The sequence below is a fragment of the Stenella coeruleoalba genome (genome assembly GCF_951394435.1).
Source record: "Stenella coeruleoalba genome assembly, chromosome: 1".
Classification (NCBI taxonomy): Eukaryota; Metazoa; Chordata; class Mammalia; order Artiodactyla; family Delphinidae; genus Stenella; species Stenella coeruleoalba.
Genome location: NC_137169.1, coordinates 108,244,720 through 108,267,348, shown reverse-complemented (window position 1 = coordinate 108,267,348; position 22,629 = coordinate 108,244,720). Strand labels below are relative to the sequence as shown.

Below are 22,629 nucleotides of genomic sequence, written 5' to 3'. Positions count from 1 at the left end.
AAGGAAAAGGAGAATCAGAGAAACGAACATAAGACACATGCACCCAGGGTTAAGCTATGGGGCCCCAGCCTCTCAGTCTCATAGTTTTCATGGAGGCCCTATGGCAGGAGCTCCAGCTAAGAAGGTAAAGGGAGGTGAGGAAAGGAGGAGTGCAGTATAAGGCAAAGAAGTGGAAAGAAAGACAATCACAACAAAGTTGGAGGCAGGGCCAGCAATTCCTTAACCAACTCACTTGTCCCGGCACCCATCTTTGCAGTCACAGCCAACCAGAAATTCAGCGCCTGTGTTAATGAAAACACCCTTGCCCGGGATTCGTTCCTTGCTGTAGGCCACCTGAGGTGGGGGAGTTGTGTCAATCTCATTGACACAGGACAGAGGAACATCTTCCTTCCCATAGGTGATGTCCAAAATATAGTAAAAAGGCTTATAGGGCTGAAACTTTCGGTCCACAAGAACATATGGATCCAAACAGAACATCTCCAGGAAGAGGAAGTCACAGCCTGTCTCAAAAAGGTAGCGCTCAATCTCTTGCATTGTCCGAAGGCAGAGGCCACAGGGTGTCTTATAGATAACATGAAAGCCCATCTTGCGGTTAACTCGGCGCCGGGCTGTCATCCGCCGGAAGTCATACAGTAGTGGGACTAGGAGAGGGTTCTTGCCCCGATACTGCTCATTTCTCATAGGTCTGACTCGAGACAGACAAGTATAGCTGCAGACATGAGGTAAGTAGAAAAGTTTCTCCATGGGGGCGCGGTAGGAGGGCTCTGCCGGGGCCCGCTCCAGCATGCCATGGAAGGCTGGGGGTGCTGGGGGAGCTGGGGGCGCTGGGGCAGAGGTTGTGGATCCTAAAGGTGATCTGCAAATGAGATGCAAGAATTCAGATGAGAAAGCAATAGCACCTCTCTAGTGTACACTTAGCCCATCAGCTGGCTCAACCACTTCTCTAACCTTTCAAATAGCTGTCCTCTTAAAGCTAAAGATGATACAAGAAAGTCAAATTTCCCCTTGCCTTACTAAACCTGGACAATGACATGCTCTGGTTACTCTTCAGTGACTGATAATATCTCTATTTCAACAGCATATATTTTCCTAAAATTTTTTTTGCCTGCGACTTATGGAAGTAGAGTCCAGTCTTCTACCAATGCTAGTTTTTCCTGCTATGTGTCCTATAAATGCCCTTACTGACTCCCACGATTCAAGGAAAGAGGCTACAGAGTTCCCTTTCTATTGTACCAATGATGACACCATATTCAATAAGCAATCTTAACAAATGACTTTCTGGTGATTGTATTTTTAGGCGCCTAGTTTCTAATTCAATTATTTTTACATTCTGTTTCTGGAAACGTCCAAGTTTAAAGCTTCCTTTTCAAGTTCAAACTTCTCACCATCATAATCTTAACTAGACACCTTGTGGCTAAGGAACCTCCCTATACAGTGACCATTCAGTCCACACTGCCAACACCCCCAAAAGAGAGCCTGAGATTTTCTCACCTATGTGTCTGACTGATCCCAGGTTTCCCACCAGGAGCATTTTCACTGAGTGCAGGCGATGTAGGGGAGGAATGACCAGAGCCCGCAGATCCTGGCCGGAAGGATGTGCTTTTTTTGGCTACCTGCTTCCGAGATTGGGCAAGCTGGCTTTCCAAGCTTCTAGGAGATTAGAGATCATATAATAAGGGATACAGAAAATACAATATGAAAGAAACCAGCGAAAAAGAAGGAATAGCACTCACTCACTGTCACCTGCCTGGGGGGACAGAGGTGGACCAGGTGGGGCAGGTGGGGCAGGTGGGGCAGGTGGAGCTGTAGGCTGAGGGGGCTCCACTGGCTTGAACTGGGTTCCAGTACTGGTCAGATCCTGAGTGTACTGGACCACGGGACCTTTGCTCCTCACAGCACCTATAGGAAAAAGGAAATTGACCATTGAGAAGATGAGAACTGTGTCATTTATATTCATGCACACATCTAATCCTCAATTTATATAATCTAAAAAAGCAACAATGGAAACATTTTGACTAAGTGCTAAGACTGTCAGATCTCACTATTTACACCAATGAGTGGGAATACTGGCACAGGCTGACTTTTACTTAAATAACAAGATTTCATCTTCCTGCCTCAGACGATTTACATTAGTAATTATCTCATACTTTGGTAAAATTTTTCAAAAACGCATTCTTTGATCAACTAATGTTGTCAGGAAAAATTAACCAGAAAGTATGCCAGGAATATATAAAAACAAAAACAAAACTGGTTTGGGCTTTAAAAAAACGACCACAGATAACACACAAAGCATATAATCTTCACGTGGATAACAGGTAATTACTACCAACAATACCCCTAACCTAAGCCAGTTGTTTCAGATTTTTATGTGTTTTTTAGAACAAATCAGAGCCATAGAATGTGCAGGCAGCATCACAAATCCATCACCACTACTGGAAACAATTCAGGGCACATGTCCTGTTTTCAATGAGTCAGTAGTGTAATCCTGGCAAACAAAGGATATAGCCATTGTACATAAACCCCTTTGCTGGTTTGTCCATTTCTTCCTTCTCCCAGGGTATCTTTCAGGACATACCCATATTTGGACGTGTCCTGAGCTGTCCGCCTTGCTTCTTCTCTAGCGTAGAGGCTGAGGATGTCTTCATGCTGAACATGGGCTCCAGCCGTGTAGAGCCTCGATAGATCCATTCACATCTTTTGTCATCCTGGGGGATTGGGAGGAAGGAACGGTGGCGGGGGGAATGAGTTAAAGGCTAGAATCTACACCGCCGCTTGTGAAGAATATATACTATGTGCCTCCCTTGGGCGCAATCTCCCTGATGAGCCCTGAATTCCCTATCTATTCAATAAACTTATGTGCCAGGCTCCATGACAGGCATCAGGAATTCAACAACAACAAAAACAAACAAAAAAAACCCCCAAAACAAAAACACATATATTCCTTGTGTGAAAAATTATAAGAGAGATAGATGTTTATACTGAGTATAAGAAGTGTAACAAGGATCATAAGGCCTTAGGATCAAAGGGCTGAAATAGTTCAGAGAAGAAATATAATTCTAAGAAAGGCATGAGACAGAAGAAAAGGATAGGTATAGAAGATCTAAGAGTTAAACTGGGCCTTGAAAGATCATCAAGACCTCGAATTCACTGATCCTTCTTTTTTGTCCCACTATGCTATCAAAGCCCTAACCCTGGCAAACAGAACTAGCCGCCTTCTCTGTACCTACATGCATTGTGGGTACTCCTGGAGAAAAACAAAAACAGTGTCATGCAGATTAGTGTCATAATTAAATTCAGGGAATTTATTTTTAATAACCACTCATACAGGAACCAAAAAGAAGATAAAGTAAAATTTGACCCAAAACAGCAAGAATAGGTAAGAGGATAAGAAAGAGGAAAACTACGGCATTTCTACAAAATCATCATCATTATCGCCTCTTATGCTCCCCCATCTCACCCAAATCCCTGCCTCTAAAACTCTAGGGAAGAAGAGTACCAGGAAGAGGATCCTGACTAGGCTGCCGTCCACCTCCTCAACTCGGGACTTCCACCACGTGCCTTCCCACTCAGTCTTGATCAGCTGTCCACTCTTGAGCAAAACCATGGGGCGGTTGGGGTAAGCAGTGATATACTCCTCTATGAAGTCTCGGCAGGAGATGTCTTCTATGTCCTCCCAAGTCTTTTTCACTGTCCCAAGGAAGAAGTAGGGCTGAGAGAGGGCAGGTAGGGCATGTCTTGATAGGGGAAAATGGTTGGCAAGGAGACATTTGGTATTTTTCAGGTTGGGAGGGAGAGAAAAAATAAACGAAGAAATCATAACCTCAAGGGAAGCAAAACCAAGATCACCTAAAAGTATTGAACCTAATGTGTAAATGTACACTCAAATCAAGTAAATACTAAATAAGCAATATGAAAACATAGGTGAGGCACTCATTTCATAAAAATGTTTGTTTCTTCTTAGGAAAAGTCAAGTGGAAATTCTTGCTAACTTGGTAAGTCTAAAGGTAAATCAAAAACAATAGGTGGCACCATGAAATTGATTTAAAAAAACCTGTCCTTCCTTCTCATGCTCCATCAGGCTTTTAAGGGACCCTGAATGTATTTACTGCCATGTTATGTGGAAACACAGTCATGTTAGTTGACTCTTCTGCAATTAAAAACAGTTGCTTCTGTTAAGAGTCTCTCCCAAGCCAGAGTCACAAGTACAGAGGACACTATGAAGCCCCCATCCAATACAGCTTCTGTAGAAAGCACCATGAGAAAGTGCTATGAAAGCACTATGCAGACTACAGATTTATACAAATGTTAGATTAAGCATGAGACTAGGAAAGAAGTAATATCTTCTCAAACCTAAATCACTCAGAAATGAAATCAAAAGACATCTACAATATGAGCATCCACTCAAGGTAAGTCATGCTCTTCTAGTGTCTGACTCTTTGGCTGCAAAGACCCAGCACTAGAGATGAGCAAATTAAACTGTAACTCTCAAAGGACATTAATGAAACTTATCCTCTTTGAGACTAAAGCACCAAAAACATTAGGGCCTTTTAATTGGTTGTGTTAAGAAGAAATACAAGGTAGAGGAGGAAATGGATAGAACTAAGGAAGAAAGGAGGGACACTCACGTGGCCGGCAAATGGGATACAGTTCAGACTGTGTAACATAGGAAGCGTAGCCGTCATCAAAGAAAATGAGAAACCTGTAAGGAAAGAGTGACGGTAGAAAGATTGGGGGTTATGATATTTAACTCGACCGACAGAAATTATCTTATCATAGCTTCCACGCCTCTGGATCACAAACAGGACACACTCCAGGGAAGATGTTCGGTGCACTACTTTCTTCCTACTATTCTCTCTTCCCACCCCAAGAGTTAAGAATTCTCCCTTAGGTTAGCAGATGCAAACTATTACATACAGAATGGATAAACAATAAGGTCCTACTGTATGGTACAGGGAACTATATTTAATATCTTGTGATAAACCATAATGGAAAATAATATTAGAATTCTCCCTTAATCTAATCAACATATCCCCACTTTGCCAAAAGCTATTTATTCTCATTATACTGTCAGATTCCTAAACTGCTGAAAAACATTTAGTCTCCATTTCTTCCTTCTATATGAATTCTCTATTCCACCTAACCATTAATCAATCTGAATTATTCTCCCCTACCCAGTTTTCTCCTTGAGAAAAGGAGAAAAAAGGGTGTGTGTGGGGGGGTGGCGAGAAAGAATCATCCACATGACTCCATGGCAAAGAAAGAGTTTCTGGCCACTGGGGACTAAGAACACAAAAGCTAATTGTGAGATCTGGACTGTGGCTTGAACAGGGCAGGTGCTGTGCTCCCGGCTCCCACTCTCTTTACAATCCTCTGTCCAGGTACCTGAGCTTGTTTTTGACGTTTGGTGTCTCAGCTACAATGCCAGCGTAGAGCCAGACCTGATTCCCATCTTTGTATTTGGCCACTACTCGACTGCCCACATACAGCTTGTCAGCAGGAGGGTGGTAATCATAGGCAATATGGTTCCCTGACAGAAGACTCTTTCCTTTGTTGTCAAATTTCACCTTGTACTTCTTCCCTGGCCCTGAGTAAAAGGGAAAGATAAACAAAAAATTTTAAAAACCATCAGTTTCTGTGTGAATCCTGGTTGCTACGTGAGAGACAAAAGGCAAGGCTATGGGGAAAAGAAACAATCAGCATTGGAGACCTGCAGGTTGTCTTTCATTAGTTCTTCCTCTAGCTTGAACATACCAACCGTCTGGATGGCAATAAGGGTGCCTTTGTGCCACGTCTTAGTTCTCTTCTTGCCCAGAATGCGCATGCTAACCACCAGGTCACCATCTTTACTCAATTCTCCAGACATTTGACTCAAGGTTCCTAGGAAGAAAGCATAAAGAGATATGGCATAGACTGGGGAAAGAATGGAAAAATAAAGAAAGTACTGGGTTATTGGGGCAAGTGGGGTAATCTTTTGATCCTTAGCCACTTTTACTGCTCTGTTGGCCAAGGGCAGAAATATAAGACACAGTTGAATCAACTGTTTATGCTAACAGGAAAAACTTGAATTGAAATTCACATGTAACTCAAGACCATCTCACTTTAACCAAATATTTCCAACTCCTTATTAATAACATTAATTACCACTCATTAAATGCCACGTAGCATTTTATAAAACATATTCCTGGGAGGGATCTCTTAACAGCCACACTCTACAAAGCTTCCCTCAGACCTCTTTTTAAGGGTTTGAGTTACTCTCTTCTCTTTAACCTTCATCTGGAAGAAGAAATCACAACATGGAGCTAAAAAGGTATTTGGACAAAGCCATCACACAGTAGAAAACCAGCAGACAAAAGACTTAAGCCAAGGGACTTCCCCGGTGGTCCAGTGGTTAGGACTCTGCATTTTCACTGCCGTGGGCCTAGGTTCAATACGTGGTTGGGGAACTAAGATCCCGTAAGCTGTTCAGCAGGGGGAGAAACGACAAGCAGACAGCAAGGAAAATCTGTGGTGTTAAAAGAACCAAACAGAGGTGAAGAAGGATTCTGAAATGCTAAAACAAAGCCAGTTATCCATGAAATCTCTTTGTAGGATTTCATGCCCGCACCTATACCGAGGTGCCTCCTGACTCTAACCTTTGTGTAGATCCTGGGAACTGCTCTTCTTGTTGACAGCATCCATGAACTTCTGGACATCTTGAGCTGACTTTCTTAAGGCAGCCATAGCTTCACGGAGCTGTAAGGAAAGGGATGAGGGAATAAGTTTTAAAATAGTAGCACCGTTTCTTTTTTAACATCTTTATTGGAATATAATTGCTTTACAATGTTGTGCTAGTTTCTGCTGTACAACAAAGTGAATCAGCTATATGTATACATATATCGCCATATCCTCTCCCTCCCACCCTCCCTATCCCCCCCCACCAGGTGGTCACAAAGCACTAAGCTGATCTCTCTGTGCGATGCAGCTGCTTCCCACTAGCCATCTATTTTACATTTGGTAGTGTATGTATGTCAATGCTACTCTCTCACTTCATCCCAGTTTACCCTTCCCCCTCCCTGTGTCCTCACATCCATTCTCTACATCTGCATCTTTATTCCTGTCCTGCCCCTAGGTTCATCAGAACCTTTTGTTTTTTTTTTTAGATTCCATATATATGTGTTGGCATACAGTATTTGTTTTTCTCTTTCTCACTTACTTCACTCTGTATGACAGACTCTAGGTCCACCTCATTACAAATAACTCAATTTCATTTCTTTTTATGGCTGAGTAATATTCCATTGTATATATGTAGCACCAGTTCTCCAGCATAAGAACTTGTCTTTTAAAAAGCAAAATAGAATGAGTTATGTTTAGAAGCTTATAGTTACTTTATCAGGCAAAACCTGCCCTTTCTTACAAATCTGGTTCAGAAATCAGCTTTAGGAAGCTATCCTTGACTAATTTAACTGCCAAATTCTACATTCATACAGCACTCAGTGCATGCATCTATAAGAAACTTTTGCATTCTTTTAACACCTATTAGAGAACTGCAACCCATAGGGCTGATTATGCAGGGTGAACGATTATATGCTGATAGCTGAACTGACCGAATGGTCAGGCCAAAAGTTTCTCCCATTTTCATATTCTTATCTCTCACCCTTCTCTTACCCATCCCAACTTACCTTCTGGTCTTTTGGAGTTCTGCTCCCAGCATCACCTACAGATGAGAAAAACTCTGAGTGTAAGGGACTTACACATAAGAATTTCCAAGAAATCAAGAACTAAGCTACTTAACAGGATTACCATGGAAACATTATTGATAACAACTGAAAACTAGATATAGATATACATATCTATGTGAAAGTACCAAAAGCATTTAGAAAGATACACAGCAAATAGGTAACAGTGCTTACCTGGGGATAAAGTACTGGGACAGGTGATATTCTGTGGGATTTTCAAATATTTGAATTCTCTCTTTTTAAATTTGTTTATTTTTATTTTTTGGCTGCATTGGGTCTTTGTTGCTGTGCGTGGCCTTTCTCTAGTTGCGGCGAGCGGGGGCTACTCTTCGTTGCGGTGCATGGGCTTCTCATTGTGGTGGCTTCTCTTGTTGAGGAGCACAGGCTCTAGGCGCTTGGGCTTCAGTAGTTGTGGCACACGGACTCAGCAGTTGTGGCTCGCGGGCTCTAGAGCACAGGCTCAGCAGTTGTGGCATGTGGGCTTAGTTGCTCCATGGCATGTGGGATCTTCCCAGACCAGGGCTCAAACCCGTGTCCCCTGCATTGGCAGGCGGATTCTTAACCATGGCGCCACCAGGGAAGCCCAAATATTTGAATTCTTATAACAATAATTTATGGGTTATTTGAATGATTTGAAAAGTGAAATATAGTCAGTGAATTAAGCAAAAATGTTTCTTCTTGAGTAGTGCTGTCCAACAGAACTTCCTGATATGATAAACATGTTCTGTATCTACACTGTCTAATATGTTAAAATTTGGCTACTAAGCACATGAAATGAACTTTAAATTTTACTAAAAATTCTTTTAAAATCAGGTATAATTCACATACCAAGAAATTTACCCATTTAAAATGTTTAATTCAGTGGTTTTTAGTGTATTCACAAGGTTGTACAACCACCACCACTATCTAATTCTAGAACATTTTCATCACCCTGAAAAGAAACCCCACTAATGAGTATGGGGTTTCTTTCCGGAGTGATGAAAATACCCATTAGCACTCACTCCCCATTCCACCCTTCCCACAACCCCCAGCAAACATTAATCTACTTTGTGTCTCTATGGATTTGCCTATTCTGGATATTTCATATAAACGGAGTCATATTATATGTGGTGCATCATATCAGATTCATCTATGTTGCAACATTTATCAGCACTTCATTCCTTTATATGATTGAATAATATTCCATTGTATGGCTATGCCATATTTTATTTATCCATTCATCAGCTGATGGACATTTGGGTTGTTTCCGCTTTTTGGCTGTTATGAATAATGTTGACAGGCACATCTGAATATCAGTTTTCATGTGGGCATATGTTCTCATTTCTCTTGGGTATATGGCTAGGAGTGGAATTGCTAGGCCATAAGGTTTAACCTTTTGAGGAACTGAAAGATTTGTCCAAACTGGCTGTACCATTTTACATTCCCACCAGCAATTTAGAGGATTCCAATTTCTCCACATCCTTGTCAACACTTATTACTGTCTATCTTTTTAACTACAGCTATCCTAGTAAGTATAAAGTAGTTTTGACTTGCATTTCCTTAACAACTAATGATGTTGAACATCTTTTCATATACTTATTGGTCATTTTCACATCTTCTCTGAAGAAATATCTATTCAAATCTTTTGCCCATTTTTAATTGGGTCATTTGTCTTTTTATTCTTGAGTTGTAAGAGTTCTTTATACATTCTGGAAAATACTAGGCTTCACATTTCACATATTTTTTTATTTTTGGTCACACCACATGGCTTGCGGGATATTAGTTCCCTGGCCAGGGATTGAACCTGGGCCCTTGGCAGTGAAAGTGTGGAGTTCTAACCACTGGACTGCTAGGGAATTCCCACATTTCACATAATTTAAGTAGCCACATGTGGATAGTGGCTACTGTATCGTACAGTGAAATTTTAGATATTTATAACGTATATTTAAAAATGGGGGGACTTCCTTGGTGGTCCAATGATTAAGAATCCACCTTCCAACGCAGGGGACGCTGGTTTGATCCTGGTCGGGGAACTAAGATCCCACATGCTGTGGAGCAACTAAACCTGCACACTGCAACTACTGAGCCCGTGCGCTCTGTAGCCCGCGCACCACAACTAGAGAGAAGCCCGCATGCTGCGCCAAAAGATCCCGTATGCTGCAATGAAGATCCCACAAGCCACAACTAAGACCTGACGCAGCCAAATAATAAATTAAAATTAAAAAAGGCAATGGTGGTAATCATTTTGCAATAAACATACATATCAAATCATTATGTCTTATACCTTAAACTAATACTATATTATTTGTCAATTATATCTCAATAAAACTGGAGGGGGGAAGTAGCAAAAATAACTAAATAAATAAAAACAAAAATGGAAAGCAATGTACATTTCTGAAAATAACAAAAATAGTTAAATAAACTACAACATATCTAAATGAGGTTCATAAAGAATCTTCAATAACACGAGGCAATGCTAATGATATATATTAAGTTTTAAAAGTTAGGATACAAAATTATTTATTTGATATGAACTCAACCTTGGAGAGAATACACAGACACACCTGTGCATGTGCACACATTCCTCAAAGAACTGTGACTATGGCATATGATTAATATCTGTTATCTTAGAACTCCACAACTGTAAAAGGCTTCAAAACACATGTTCTATATTTGAGGACAAATTAAGGACGGACGGTTATTAATCTTGCAGGGATTTTTACCTTTAAAATATATTTAGATACATTCATGTGGTAAAAAATTCAAACATTATAAAAGGACACACAATCAAAAATAAGTCTCCCTCCTGCCCCTGCTTCTCGTTACTTGCCTCAGAAATAACCAATATTAACAGTATCTTTTGCAGCCAAAGATATTCTGCAAAGTTACATATGTATTCTATCCTGCCTTCATCCTTTTACTCACACTCAACATGCAGGTTTTTTTTTTTTTTTTTTTTTTGCGGTACGTGGGCCTCTCACTGTTGTGGCCTCTCCCGTTGTGGAGCACAGGCTCCGGACTCACAGGCTCAGAGGCCATGGCTCACGGACCCAGCCGCTCCGCGGCATGTGGGATCTTCCCAGACCGGGGCACGAACCCGTGTCCCCTGCATTGGCAGGCGGACTCTCAACCACTGCACCACCAGGGAAGCCCGCACGTTTTTTTTAAAATAAATTTATGTATGTATGTATGTATGTATGTCTGCCTGCACTGGGTCTTCGTTGCTGTGCACAGGCTTTCTCTATTTGTGGCAAGCGGGGCTACTCTTCGTTGCAGTGCACGGGTTTCTCATTGCAATGACTTCTCTTGTTGTGGAGCATGGGCTCTAGGTGTGCGGGCTTCAATAGTTGTGGCACACAGGCTCAGTAGTTGTGGATCGCGGGCTCTAGAGCACAGGCTCAGGAGTTGTGGCACATGCGCTTAGTTGCTCCATGGCATGTGGGATCTTCCTGGACCAGGGCTCGAACCCGTGTCCTCTGCATTGGCAGGCAGATTCTTAACCACTGTGCCACCAGGGAAGTCCCAACATGCAGTTTTTTTGTTTTTATTTTTGGCTGCATTGGGTCTTAGTTGCAGCACACGGGATCTTTGTTGTGGCATGCAGGATCTTTAGTTATGGTGCGTGGGCTCTTCATTGTGGCACACGGGATTCTCTAGTTGTGGTGCACAGGCTCCAGAGTGTGCATGCTCTAGAGCTCGTGGGCTCTGTAGTTTGCGGCACGCAGGCTCTCTGGTTGAGGCGCACAGGCTTAGCTGCCCCACAGCATGTGAGATCTTAGTTCCCCAATCAGGGACTGAACCTGCATCCCCTGCATTGGAAGGCGTATTCTTAACCACTGGACCACCAGGGAAGTCCCCTTCATGCAGTTTTTATGTTGCTTTTTATCTCCACACTTAAAATTACTAGGAAAGTATTCCCCATCAGGACCTACAAATCTGATTCTTTTTTCCCCCAATTTTTTTATTGTGGCAAAATATACATAACACAGAATTTACCACCTTAACCATTTTTAAGTGTACAGTTCAGTGGTATTAAGTACATTCATGTCACTGTGCAACCATTACCATCAGTCATCTCCAGAACGCTAAGTCACCAAGTTAAGACATGAGGAACAGGACAGAGGGAGCATGAGGGAGTATAGTCACCTGTACAAAAGGTCTGAATTAAATGTCCAGCTTTGCTAAAAATATAAGCAGAAACTTTATACCAATAAATTGAATACTTAAGAAAAAATATAAATTACCAGAAAATTACAAGTTACCAAATCTGACTCAAAGAAATAGAAAAGCTTTGCACAAAGTAAATAGATACCTAGATGGCTTCATAGGCAAATTCTATCAAACGCTCAAGGGGTACATAATTCCAATTTTGCAAACACTTCCCAAGAATTAAAAGAAGAAATACTGCCTATTCCATTCTACAAGGCCATCAAAATCTCAATATTAAAATCACAGAAGGGTAGTACCAAAAAAAAAAATTATAGGCCTATCTCTGTTATAAAAGAGAAGATGCAAAAATCCTAAATATCAGCACAACAAATCCAGAAATGTTTAAAAACGATATATTTAGTTGGAGTCATCCAAGGACTATAAGGTTGGAAAACTTAGTGATTTAAAGAAAAATATTCACATAATAATTTTACTAGATATATAAAGTATGTCCAATAAAATCAACATCTACTCATGATAAAAACTCCCAGCAAACTAAAAATATGGGACAAGTTCTATTACCTGACAAATGACATCTTCGAAAACCTGTAACAAGCAATCAGCCTTAATAGTATAAGATGAAAAAAAAAAAATAGTATAAGATGAAAACATGCCCTTTAAAACAAGCCACAAGCGCCGCTCTCGCCTTCTGAGATGGCCCACACTCTGTCTGTGGAGTGTGTTTCTCTCTAAATAAATCCACTTCTTACCTATCAAAAACGAAACAACCAAAAATAACCACCAAACAAGCCACAAGACAAGGAAGTCCTTGTCATCATCATTACTCCCATTTAACATTATAATAAAGGTCTTAGCTGGTGAAACATGACAAGAAAAACAAGACTTATCTGCCATAAGTATAGGAAAGGAGGAAAAACTGCAATTATTTTCAGATGACAGTCTACATAGAAAACTTAAATGAAATCATACAAATAAAAATTTAATAAGATTGTCAGATACAAAAATCTATATGCAAAAGTCAACTGCATGTCTATATACCAGCAGCAACTAGTTGGAAATGTATTTTCTTTTTTTTTTAAAAGAAGGATATTAATTTATTTTTGCTGTGTTGGGTCTTTGTTTCTGTGCGAGGGCTTTCTCTAGTTGTGGCAAGCAGGAGCCACTCTTCATTGTGGTGCATGGGCCTCTCACTATTGCGGCCTCTCTTGTTGTGGAGCGCAGGCTCCAGACGCGCAGGCTCAGTAGTTGTGGCTCACGGGCCTAGTCGCTCCGCGGCATGTGGGATCCTCGCAGACCAGGGCTCGAACCCGTGTTCCCTGCATTAGCAGGCAGACTCTCAACCACTGCACCACCAGGGAAGCCCCTGGAAATGTATTTTCTTAAAAAAGATATTTTTTGTGGCTACTGAAAATGGTAGTTGGGAATAAATCTGACAGAAGACGTGCAAGCTTTCCGTGGAGAAAATTAATCAACCCTCCTGAAAAATGTTAAGGACTACATAAATGATCTTTGTATAGGAGAGTCAAATACCATGAAATTATCAACTATTCCTAAATTAATCTTGTGATAACGTCAATGGTTTGGGGGTTTTTATTGGTGGGGGGGAAGTGGGGAACATGACAAGCTAACTCTCAATATAAATATAAGCACAACAGGTGAAAAAGAACCAAGACATCTGTGAAGAAGAACAAGAAACTGAGGTTACTAGAGTTAAAAGATATTATAAAGCCACAGTGATAGGCTCTATAGAGTTGAAACAGGAGGAAATGACAGACCAGTGAAACAGAACAGAAAGTCCAGAAACAAACCCACACAAATATATGGAAATAATTTATGATAGAGTAGGCAATGTAAATCAATAGGAGGGGACACATTTCAATAATGGTGCTGGAAATTGTTTAAGAACAATATGAAAAAAAGAAAAAAAGAAATTCCATTTGGAATTAAGACTTAAATGTGAAAGACAAAACTATGAAACTTTCAAGGGCAATGTAAAAGAAGATCTTTATAGGCTCAGGGCAGTAAGGATATAAAAAGCAATGACCATAAAAGAAAATGTTAACGTTAGAACTTCTGTTTATTAACAAATAACATAAAAAGTAAAGACAAGACATAAGGTTGGAGTGATATGTGCATTTTATAACTGCAAAGGATTAGTAATTATAATTATAGGAATAATAGGTAGACTTCCTATGAATTAAAAAAAAACAGTTGAGCAAATGAGCAAGATACATGAACAGACATAACAAAGAAAACCTACAGATGACTCACAAACACATGAAAAGATTCCCAAGTTCATCTGTAGACAGGGAAATCAAATTTTAAAATGAGAGTGCTAAGTGTTGTCAAGGATGTGGAACACAGGTCACTCTCAGCCACTGGTGGTATAAATATAAATTGGCACAACCACTTTGGAAAGCTGTTTGGTCACTAATTATCCAGCAAGGTTGAAAATTCTATATCCTAAGAACTAGCAACTCCACTCTTACAGTACCCTAGGATATCCTAAAAAGATTCTTGCACATGTGCATCAAGAATCATTTACAAGAATATTTAGGGCATTATTTACAATTGCAAAAAAACTGAAAACAAATGAAATGTCAACTGTTCGGAGACTAGATAAACTGTGGCATATTCACATAATGGAACAACACCATACTGCAGTAGCAACTGAACCAAGCATCACACATCAGCATGATGTTGAAGATGTCATGGAAGAATGCATACAGTGTCTAAGATTCCATTTATACAGTTCAAAAACAGGCAAAACTACAGCACTTCTGGTAATAGTGATGTGACAAGATTGGACAATCCCCCTACGCAGAAAACAACTATAAAACTGGACAAAATTGTCAAAAGCAATCATTTCAGGACTTCCCTGGTGGTGCAGTGGTTAAGAATCCCCTTCCCAATGCATGGGACTGATCCCTGGTCCGGGAAGATCCCACACGCCGCAGAGCAACTAAGCCCATGCACCACAACTACTGAGCCTGAGCTCTAGAGCCCGCAAGCCACAACTACTGAGCCCATGCACCGCAACTACTGAAGCCTGTGCGCCTAGCACCCGTGCTCTGCAACAAGAGAAGCCACCACAGTGAGAAGCCCATGCACTGCAATGAAGAGGAGCCCCAGCTCGCTGCAACTAGAAAAAGTCTGTGCAGCAACGAAGACCCAATGCAGCCAAAAAATTAAAAAAAAATCATTTTAGGACACTGGAAATTTGACCAAAGGCAAACAATAGATTGATAAGTATCCCTGAAAAACTGCTAAATCTTCTGGTAACAAAGGTGGGAGTCTATGGATCTCTTGCCTGGGGCAGCTCCCATCCCTGCTCCACCTCTAGCTTGGTGGGCAAAAACTGTAGCTTTATCACTGAGGTGCTAGCCATAACAAGCAGATTTGCTAATTTGAGGTTGTAGCTCTTGTTTAGGGTAAGCGGCAAACCAGTAAATTTAACCAGGAGATTCTGAAAATGAGAGAGTCACAGACAGGCTTAGATAAATTCTCTATACATTTTTGGGTGACTGCTAAAATATGCATATGCAAAGAGGACCCAAGAGTGCCTAGTTAAAAAGGAAACCCAAGGTCAAAGAAAAAAATCACAAAGGAAATTAAAATGTATGAGTTACATGAAAATGAAAATTCAACATAAAAATTTATGAGATGCAGCAAAGCATGCTCAGAGGGAAATTTATAGCTTTAAATGTTTATATTAGAAAGAAAGAAAGGTCTAAAGTCAATAGTCTCAGCTTTGACTTTAAGAAACTAGAAAAAGAAGAGCAAATCAAACCCAAAAAAAGTGGAAGGAAGAAAATAGAGATCAGAGTAGAAATCGATGAAATAGAAAACAGAGAAACAGTAGCAAAAATAAATCAATGAATCCCCAATACTGGTTCCTTGTAAAAGAACAAAATTTGATAAACCTGTATCTAGACTAATCAAGAAAAAAAAGAGGAGATCTAAATAACCAATATCAGGAATGAAAGGGACATCACTACAGAACCTACAGAAATTAAAAAGGATCATAAGGGAATACTATGAACAACTTTATGGCAATAATTTAGACAACTTTGATAAAGTGAACAAATTCCTAGAAAGACACAAATGAACAAAATCAACTTGAGAAGAAACTGAAAATCTAAATAGATATTTCAGGTAAAGAAAATAGATTAGTGATTATATTAAAATAGATATATCAGGTAAAGAAAATGGATTAATGATTTATCTTCCCACGATAAATTCAATGTGATATCCTGGATTGGATCCTGGAACAGAAGAAGTCCAGAAATTGAATAAAGTCTGGAGTTTAGATAAAAGTAATGTACCAATGTTTGTTTCTTAGTTTTGACCAATATATACCATGGTAACATTAACATTAGAAGAAACTGGTGAAAGGTATGCAGGAACTCTCTATTACCTTTGCAATTTTTCCATAAATCTAAAATGATTCCAAACTAAAAAGCTTACTTAAAAAATATCTTTCCACAAAGAAAAGTCCAGGCCAAGATGGTCTCATTGCTTAATTTATCAAACATTTAAGGAAGAAATAATACCATTCCACACAACTCAGAGGAAGGAACACCTCCCAACTCATCTTATAAGGCCAATATTACCCTGCTACCAATGCCAAAGACATCACAATAAAACTACAAACCAATAGCCCTCAAACATATGTGCAAAAATTGTTAAAACATTTGCAAATCCAATACAGCAACATATAAAAAGGATTATACACTAAGACAAAGTGGGGGGTGGGGATGGGAGAGTTATTCCAGGAACAACAGATTGGTTTAACATATAAAAAATAATTATTGTAATACATCCTATTAATAGGATAAAGGACAAAAGCCATATGATCACCTGAGGACAACAGAGAAAAAGTAGCTGACAAAATCTGAAATCGAATCCAGCTATTATAAAAACTCTCAGCAAACTAGGAATAGAAGCAACTTCTCTGAACCTGATAAAGGATACCTACAGCTCACATCATAATTAATGACTAAACATAAAATGCTTCCCTGATAAAATCAGGAACAAGGAAAGGATGTCTGCTCTTTTTTTAACATCATACTGGAGGTTCTAGCAAGCATAATAAGGCACGGGAAAAACACAAGACATCTAGATTAGAAAGGAAGAAGTAAAATAACTATTTGCAGACAACATGGTCTAATGTATAGAAAATCCTAAGGGAGCCACAAAAAAATTCTAGGAAACTGATAAGCTGATGCTAAAATTTATTTGGATTATATATGAAATACAAATGAATTTGGAGGACTTTCACTAAGTGATTTTAATACTTACTGTAAAGCTACAGTAATTAAGACAGTGTGGTGCTGGTATAAAAATAAACATTTAGTTCAATGTGACCCTCAACTACAACATATAGCCAGCTGATTTTTGACAAGGATACCAAAAGAATAGTCTTTTCAACCAATGGTGGTGGAACAACTGGATAGCCATAAGCAAAACAAACCAACCAACTACCCTCAGCTCTTACGTTAAGAATTTTTATTCTTCAAAAGACACCATTAAGAAAATGAAAAGACCACATCTGGGAAAATGTTTGTAAAATAGGTCTGATAAATGAATTGTACCTAAAGTATAATAAGTCAGAAGACTTATATATATTGACTTAGAAAAGTCAATAATAAAAAGACAATCCAATTTTTTAAAAAAGGCAAAACTATTTGAATAGCTATTTCCTCAAAGAACATACATAAATGGCAGATAAGTATGTGAAAAGATGCTCAATGTCTTTAGGAACATGCAAACTACAATCACAATGTGAGGGAGTCCCCTAGTGGCCTAACGGTTAGGATTCCGGCTTTCACTGCTGTGGCCTGGGTTCAGTCCCTGGTTGGAGAAGAGAGATCCCACAAGCCACGCAGCATGGCCAAAAAAAAAAAAAAAAAGCTACAATTCTACTTTGCTAGGGGAAATGTAAAATGATATGGCCACTTTGGAAAACACAATAGCGATTTCTTAAAAACTCAAACATACACTTACCTAAGACTTACCAATTCCACTCCTAGGTGGAGTATCCAACAGACATGAAACATAATGTGGACATTAAGACTTACACACCAGGGACTTCCCTGGTGGCGCAGTGGTTAAGAATCCACCTGCCAATGCAGGAGACACGGGTTTGATCCCTGGTCTGGGAAGATCCCAAGTGCCACGGGGCAACCAAGCCCGTGCGCCACAACTACTGAGCCTGCGCTCTACAGCCTGCGAGACACAACTACTGAGCCCGTGTGTCACAACTACTGAAGCCCGTGTGCCTAGAGCCTGTGCTCCACAACACAGAAAAGCCACCACAATGAGAAGCCCGCACACCGCAACAAAGAGTAGCTCCCACTCGCCGCAACTAGAGAAAGCCTGTGCGCAGCAACGAAGACCCAACACAGCCAAAAATAAATTAATAAACTAAAAACAAACAAAAAACTGTTAAAGAATAGACAAAACCAAATAATCTGTTTTGAGATATATACATAGGTGCTAATGCCACCTATAAAGAAAAACAAGGGAATTCAGAATACAGGTTACATAGAATGGGGAAAGGAGAATAATTCAATCAGGAAGTAGCAAGAAGTGAAAATCTATGATATCAATACTAACAATCTTCTTTTTTTTTTCTGTAACAGACAAGTCCAACAGTTAGGAATATGGAATTAGTAAGAATGGTTTCTCCTCTCTTTTATCTTCTATTTGCTCATCTTCCCACATTTCAATTTTAATCCTGAGATTTTCCTGTCCATAGCCTCATCTCTTACCTGAATCAATACTGAGGACATCATCGTCTTCATCAGGAATCTCAATTATTTCTGTAGGCCGGGAAGCTTCATCTTCAGAACTACTATCCCGGTACTGTAGTCCCAGTTTGGAGTAAAAGTCCTTCACCAAAGACTCACAATTAGTCACTGCCCTAATATTGGAACACACGTAGAAAAGGTCAAAGCCAGCAGAAGCAGGTGTAAAAGCTATTAGAATTTATATATATTTCAGTATACACTGACCTCTATTTAAACAGGCCATATTCCAAAGTGTCTCTGTTTTGAATTTTAAATGCTTATCCCATAGAAAAATGTTTAAATAGTGGTTTCCAGACTAGTTCTTCAAAAATCCAAAATAAGCCCAAAGCACAGTCCTTTCAACCTTACCTCATTATTTACCTTGTTGTTATTTGAAAATATGTTCTAAGTGACAACTAGGGCAGGAGAAACAAATCTTCTGGGGGTTTAGGAGTAGAAACAGGGCTCTAGGAACTTATTAAAACTTCGCAGTTACATAAAACAGCAAGTTTTTATAATATGCACTCCCTAGATGATTCTACTAAGAAAACAAAACAATTGCTCTGAAGTAGAGTGACGTATAAAGAAGGGGAAGGGAGTCAAGACTTGGACTCCCCTACTGTTGAGCATATTAGCCTCTGATAGATGAATATTATATTATATGGGTGGTTGTGAGGTCAGATTATGGCCCTTCACCCTTGAGGAAGAGTAAGATTCTACATATCTGTACCTTCTAAAGTACAAAGTGTACAATGTCATGAACAATTATACTACTTTAAAAATGTCTGCCAATTGGTAGATTTCCTCCTATTTCCTATGTGGTTCTTACCTGGATGCATCATCAAACAGCTGGTCAACATGGGCCACCTCAGATTCCTTCTGTATTACCCATGTCTCCAACTCTGCTAGTTGCTTCTTGCGCTGCTGTATACAGTCCATCTTTTCCAGTTCTTCATCAATGAACTGCCGAAGTTCCTCCATAGATATACCCAGCTCCTCAACCACTGCTTGTTGCAGCTCTGCAATCTCTTCAGACTCCACTGCAGCTGTTGCTGCATCCAAACCAATGCACCCAGGGAGGGAGGACATACTGTTGTCCTCTACATGGAGCAGGAAACTAGAATTACTTTTGGAGTTATTATGACTGCAATAGAGAATTTCAGTCCCCTAATAAAACTCATTCCTACTCTGCTACTTGTTACTCAAATATACGTAGTTAGTTCTCTTTCCCCATTCTCCAGTATCTGATGCTGAGATTTTGTAGAGTTCTCATCTCCTGTAGGCTACAGACTATAGGCCTGAATAAAATGCAAAAGTTTGAGAGGGCACGGAAGACATATATTATGCAACAGGGAGCTACCGAAAACAATGTTTTAGGAAACTGAAGAGAACCAGTTTATTGAGGAAGATATTTCTGTGGCCTGTGTTCTTTAATTGACTAATGAGATAAATCTTTGTTTGCACGCTCTGCCTAATTTGAACAAATACTCCCCACCTGGAGGGATTTGGTCTACAACTCCCTAATTCGTTGTTTTCTCTTTAATTACTTTTCCCTTTACATTACTTTGCTTTTGTGTGGAAATTTTCTGTTTGAAAAGTATAATACTTAAGGACAGAAAAGCTTGCAGCAAAGAGGTTTCCCCAAAGTAAAAGGAAATAAAGCAATTTGGGAATAAACCGTGGCTACCTAAAATCGACAATTCAAATACTCCCACATACAACTCACATTGGTGTTAACTGCTTTTTTTATCAAACGGTTAAAGCAAAACTGATGCCATAATGCCGTGCGACCCCAGCGCCAGTTCTCACTGCCTCCATTTTTCTTTGGCCCACACACCGCCCCACCCCCGCGCTATCCATTTTAGGGGTGCGTCCCACCCACCCGCAAACCCAGCTCAACCCCGCCCCCGCTAGTCTCCCGGGGAAGACCTCCTTCCCACTCTCGCCCGACCTCCTACCACAAACAAAACATTCCATACAAGCCCTTGGTCTCCAAATACCTCAATTAACAGTATTTCCCACACCTCCCAGCTTCCAGCTATGAGGGCTCTTTCTTACCAACCAGACTCACGACTCAGGGGTCGGCCTCTGTAGGAAAGAACGAAACCAAAGGGAAAAGGGAGCAGGGGGAGGGGAAGAAGCGTGAGGGAGGGAAGGGGAAGGAAAAAAAAAAAAAAAAAAAAGACGCCGGAAGCAAACCTGAGGTGCCGTTCCGGTCGCCGCGACGGTAGCCTGACGGGGTCAAACCCAAAGGTGTAGGGTAACCCTCAAAGGCTGGGCAAACTCAGGCGAGTACGCATGCGTCGAGGCAGAGCCTTCCAGGGCACACGTGAGAAACGACCGGAACGGCACCTCAGTGGGCGTGGGACCTCAGTGGGCGTGGCCTAGAGTATATTACAGAAGCTCCGCCTCTTCCACCACCCCCAATTGGTGACCGCAATACTAAGTTTATTGTGTAAAGGCTCTGTTGGCAAACACTCTTAGGTTTAGAATTGTTTCTCACTTTTACTTGAATTTGTTTTATTACGTAAGTTGTACAAATTGTAACAAGTCGAATATTAAGTTGTAATAAGAAAAATATGAAAATTTCCTCTCCACCCCATCACTTAACCATCCCTGCTCCTTTGAGATAAAACAGCTTACTTTTCTAGGCCTGGGTGTACAGGTCAAACATGTGGATTTTTTTGTTATGTTTTGTTTTCATTTAACATGTGGACATAACATGAAGTCAATAAAAAGGATAAAAGTTGTCTTTTTAACAGTTGCATAATATTTCATAATATGGCTAAACCATATTTAGGAATTTAGATTGTTTTCAATTTTTAGGCACTACAAATAACTCAACAATAAACATTAACATCCGTTTGCAGTAGTACTTTAATTTCTGTGAAAGAGATTCCCCAAAATGGAATCTGAGTAAAAAAATAATGTACTTTCTCCCATTTTTATTAGGATCTGCTGTCAAATTACTTTTCAAAAGGTTGAAACAATTTTTACTTCCACTAGCAAATCTGTGAAAGTATCTCTTTTCCCCACACCCTCATTAGGACTATTTGTTAACTATTTATTTATTAAATTAATTAATTTATTTACTTGGTTGCACCAGGTCTTAGTTGCGGCAGGTGGGCTCCTTAGTTGTGGCATGCAAACTCTTAGTTGCTGCATGCATGTGGGATCTAGCTCCCTGACCAGGGATTGAACCCAGGCTCCCTGCACTGGGAGCACAGAGTCCTATCCACTGCATCACCAGGGAAGTCACTGGTAACTGTTTAGTTTTTAAGAATTTGATATGTGTTTAAATAGTATCTGTATCAGGACAGACTGTGCTATGTGCAGAAACAACTCCAAAAGCTTAAAACAAAAACACATATTACTTGCTCACACTGCATAATCATCTCTAGAAAGTTGACAGTGGAGCTCTGCTCATGATAGCTACTCAGAAACCCAGGCTGATGAGCTGCCCTGCCAAAAGGAGAGAACACTAGAGGGTCTCACGTTGGCAATTACAGTGACTCAGGACACTACTTTTCAACTCATTGGCTTGAATGAGTCATAACGCCCTACCCAAACACAAGGGGGCCAAGAAGAACAGTCACATCTCATCTCTGGAAGGAGGGAGAAGCAGATGTATTTGATGAATCAGCACTATTGACTACCACAGACTCTCATTATTGCTTTAATTTGTTCAGCTATATTTACACTAACTGCATCTAACTTCATTTAAAAAGTATAAACCAGAACCTCCTTTTTTTTTTTTGACCGTGCCGCATGCATGTGGGATCTTAGTTCCCCAGCTAGGGATGGAACCCGTGCCCCCAGCATTGGAAGCCTGGAGTGTTAACCACTGGACCACCAAGGAAGTCCCCAGAACCTGCTCTGTAAGACTGGAAATAGGGCCTGAGCATCCAGGATCATCAAAGTTTTTAAAATCCTATCCTGGTAACCACACTTTCACCTATGCTCATATCACCTGC

The 22,629-nt window shown here is 40.2% G+C and overlaps 1 protein-coding gene across 5 annotated transcripts in view; it reads right to left on the bottom strand.

The window, feature by feature from the left end:
• The window catches only part of SETDB1 (SET domain bifurcated histone lysine methyltransferase 1), a 29,884-nt gene extending 8,917 nt beyond the window's left edge, over positions 1-20,967 (bottom strand). The window contains exons 1-14 of one of the 5 annotated variants that reach the window (XM_079919625.1): positions 20,855-20,967; positions 20,714-20,743; positions 19,485-19,755; positions 18,638-18,789; positions 7,659-7,693; positions 6,633-6,732; positions 5,752-5,877; positions 5,383-5,584; positions 4,626-4,699; positions 3,497-3,687; positions 2,576-2,705; positions 1,734-1,899; positions 1,492-1,650; positions 233-856 (exon numbers count right to left, since the gene is read on the bottom strand). In XM_079919625.1, coding sequence (XP_079775751.1) covers positions 233-856; positions 1,492-1,650; positions 1,734-1,899; positions 2,576-2,705; positions 3,497-3,687; positions 4,626-4,699; positions 5,383-5,584; positions 5,752-5,877; positions 6,633-6,732; positions 7,659-7,693; positions 18,638-18,789; positions 19,485-19,744 — 2,219 coding nt within the window. In that variant the 5' untranslated portion in view covers positions 19,745-19,755; positions 20,714-20,743; positions 20,855-20,967. Of the gene's footprint in view, positions 1-232; positions 857-1,491; positions 1,651-1,733; positions 1,900-2,575; positions 2,706-3,496; positions 3,688-4,625; positions 4,700-5,382; positions 5,585-5,751; positions 5,878-6,632; positions 6,733-7,658; positions 7,694-18,637; positions 18,790-19,484; positions 19,756-20,655; positions 20,818-20,854 lie in introns of those variants that run through there. The other 4 variants (XM_079919626.1, XM_079919624.1, XM_079919628.1 and 1 more) reach the window with 4 other exon arrangements.
• Positions 20,968-22,629: the final 1,662 nt, after the last annotated feature.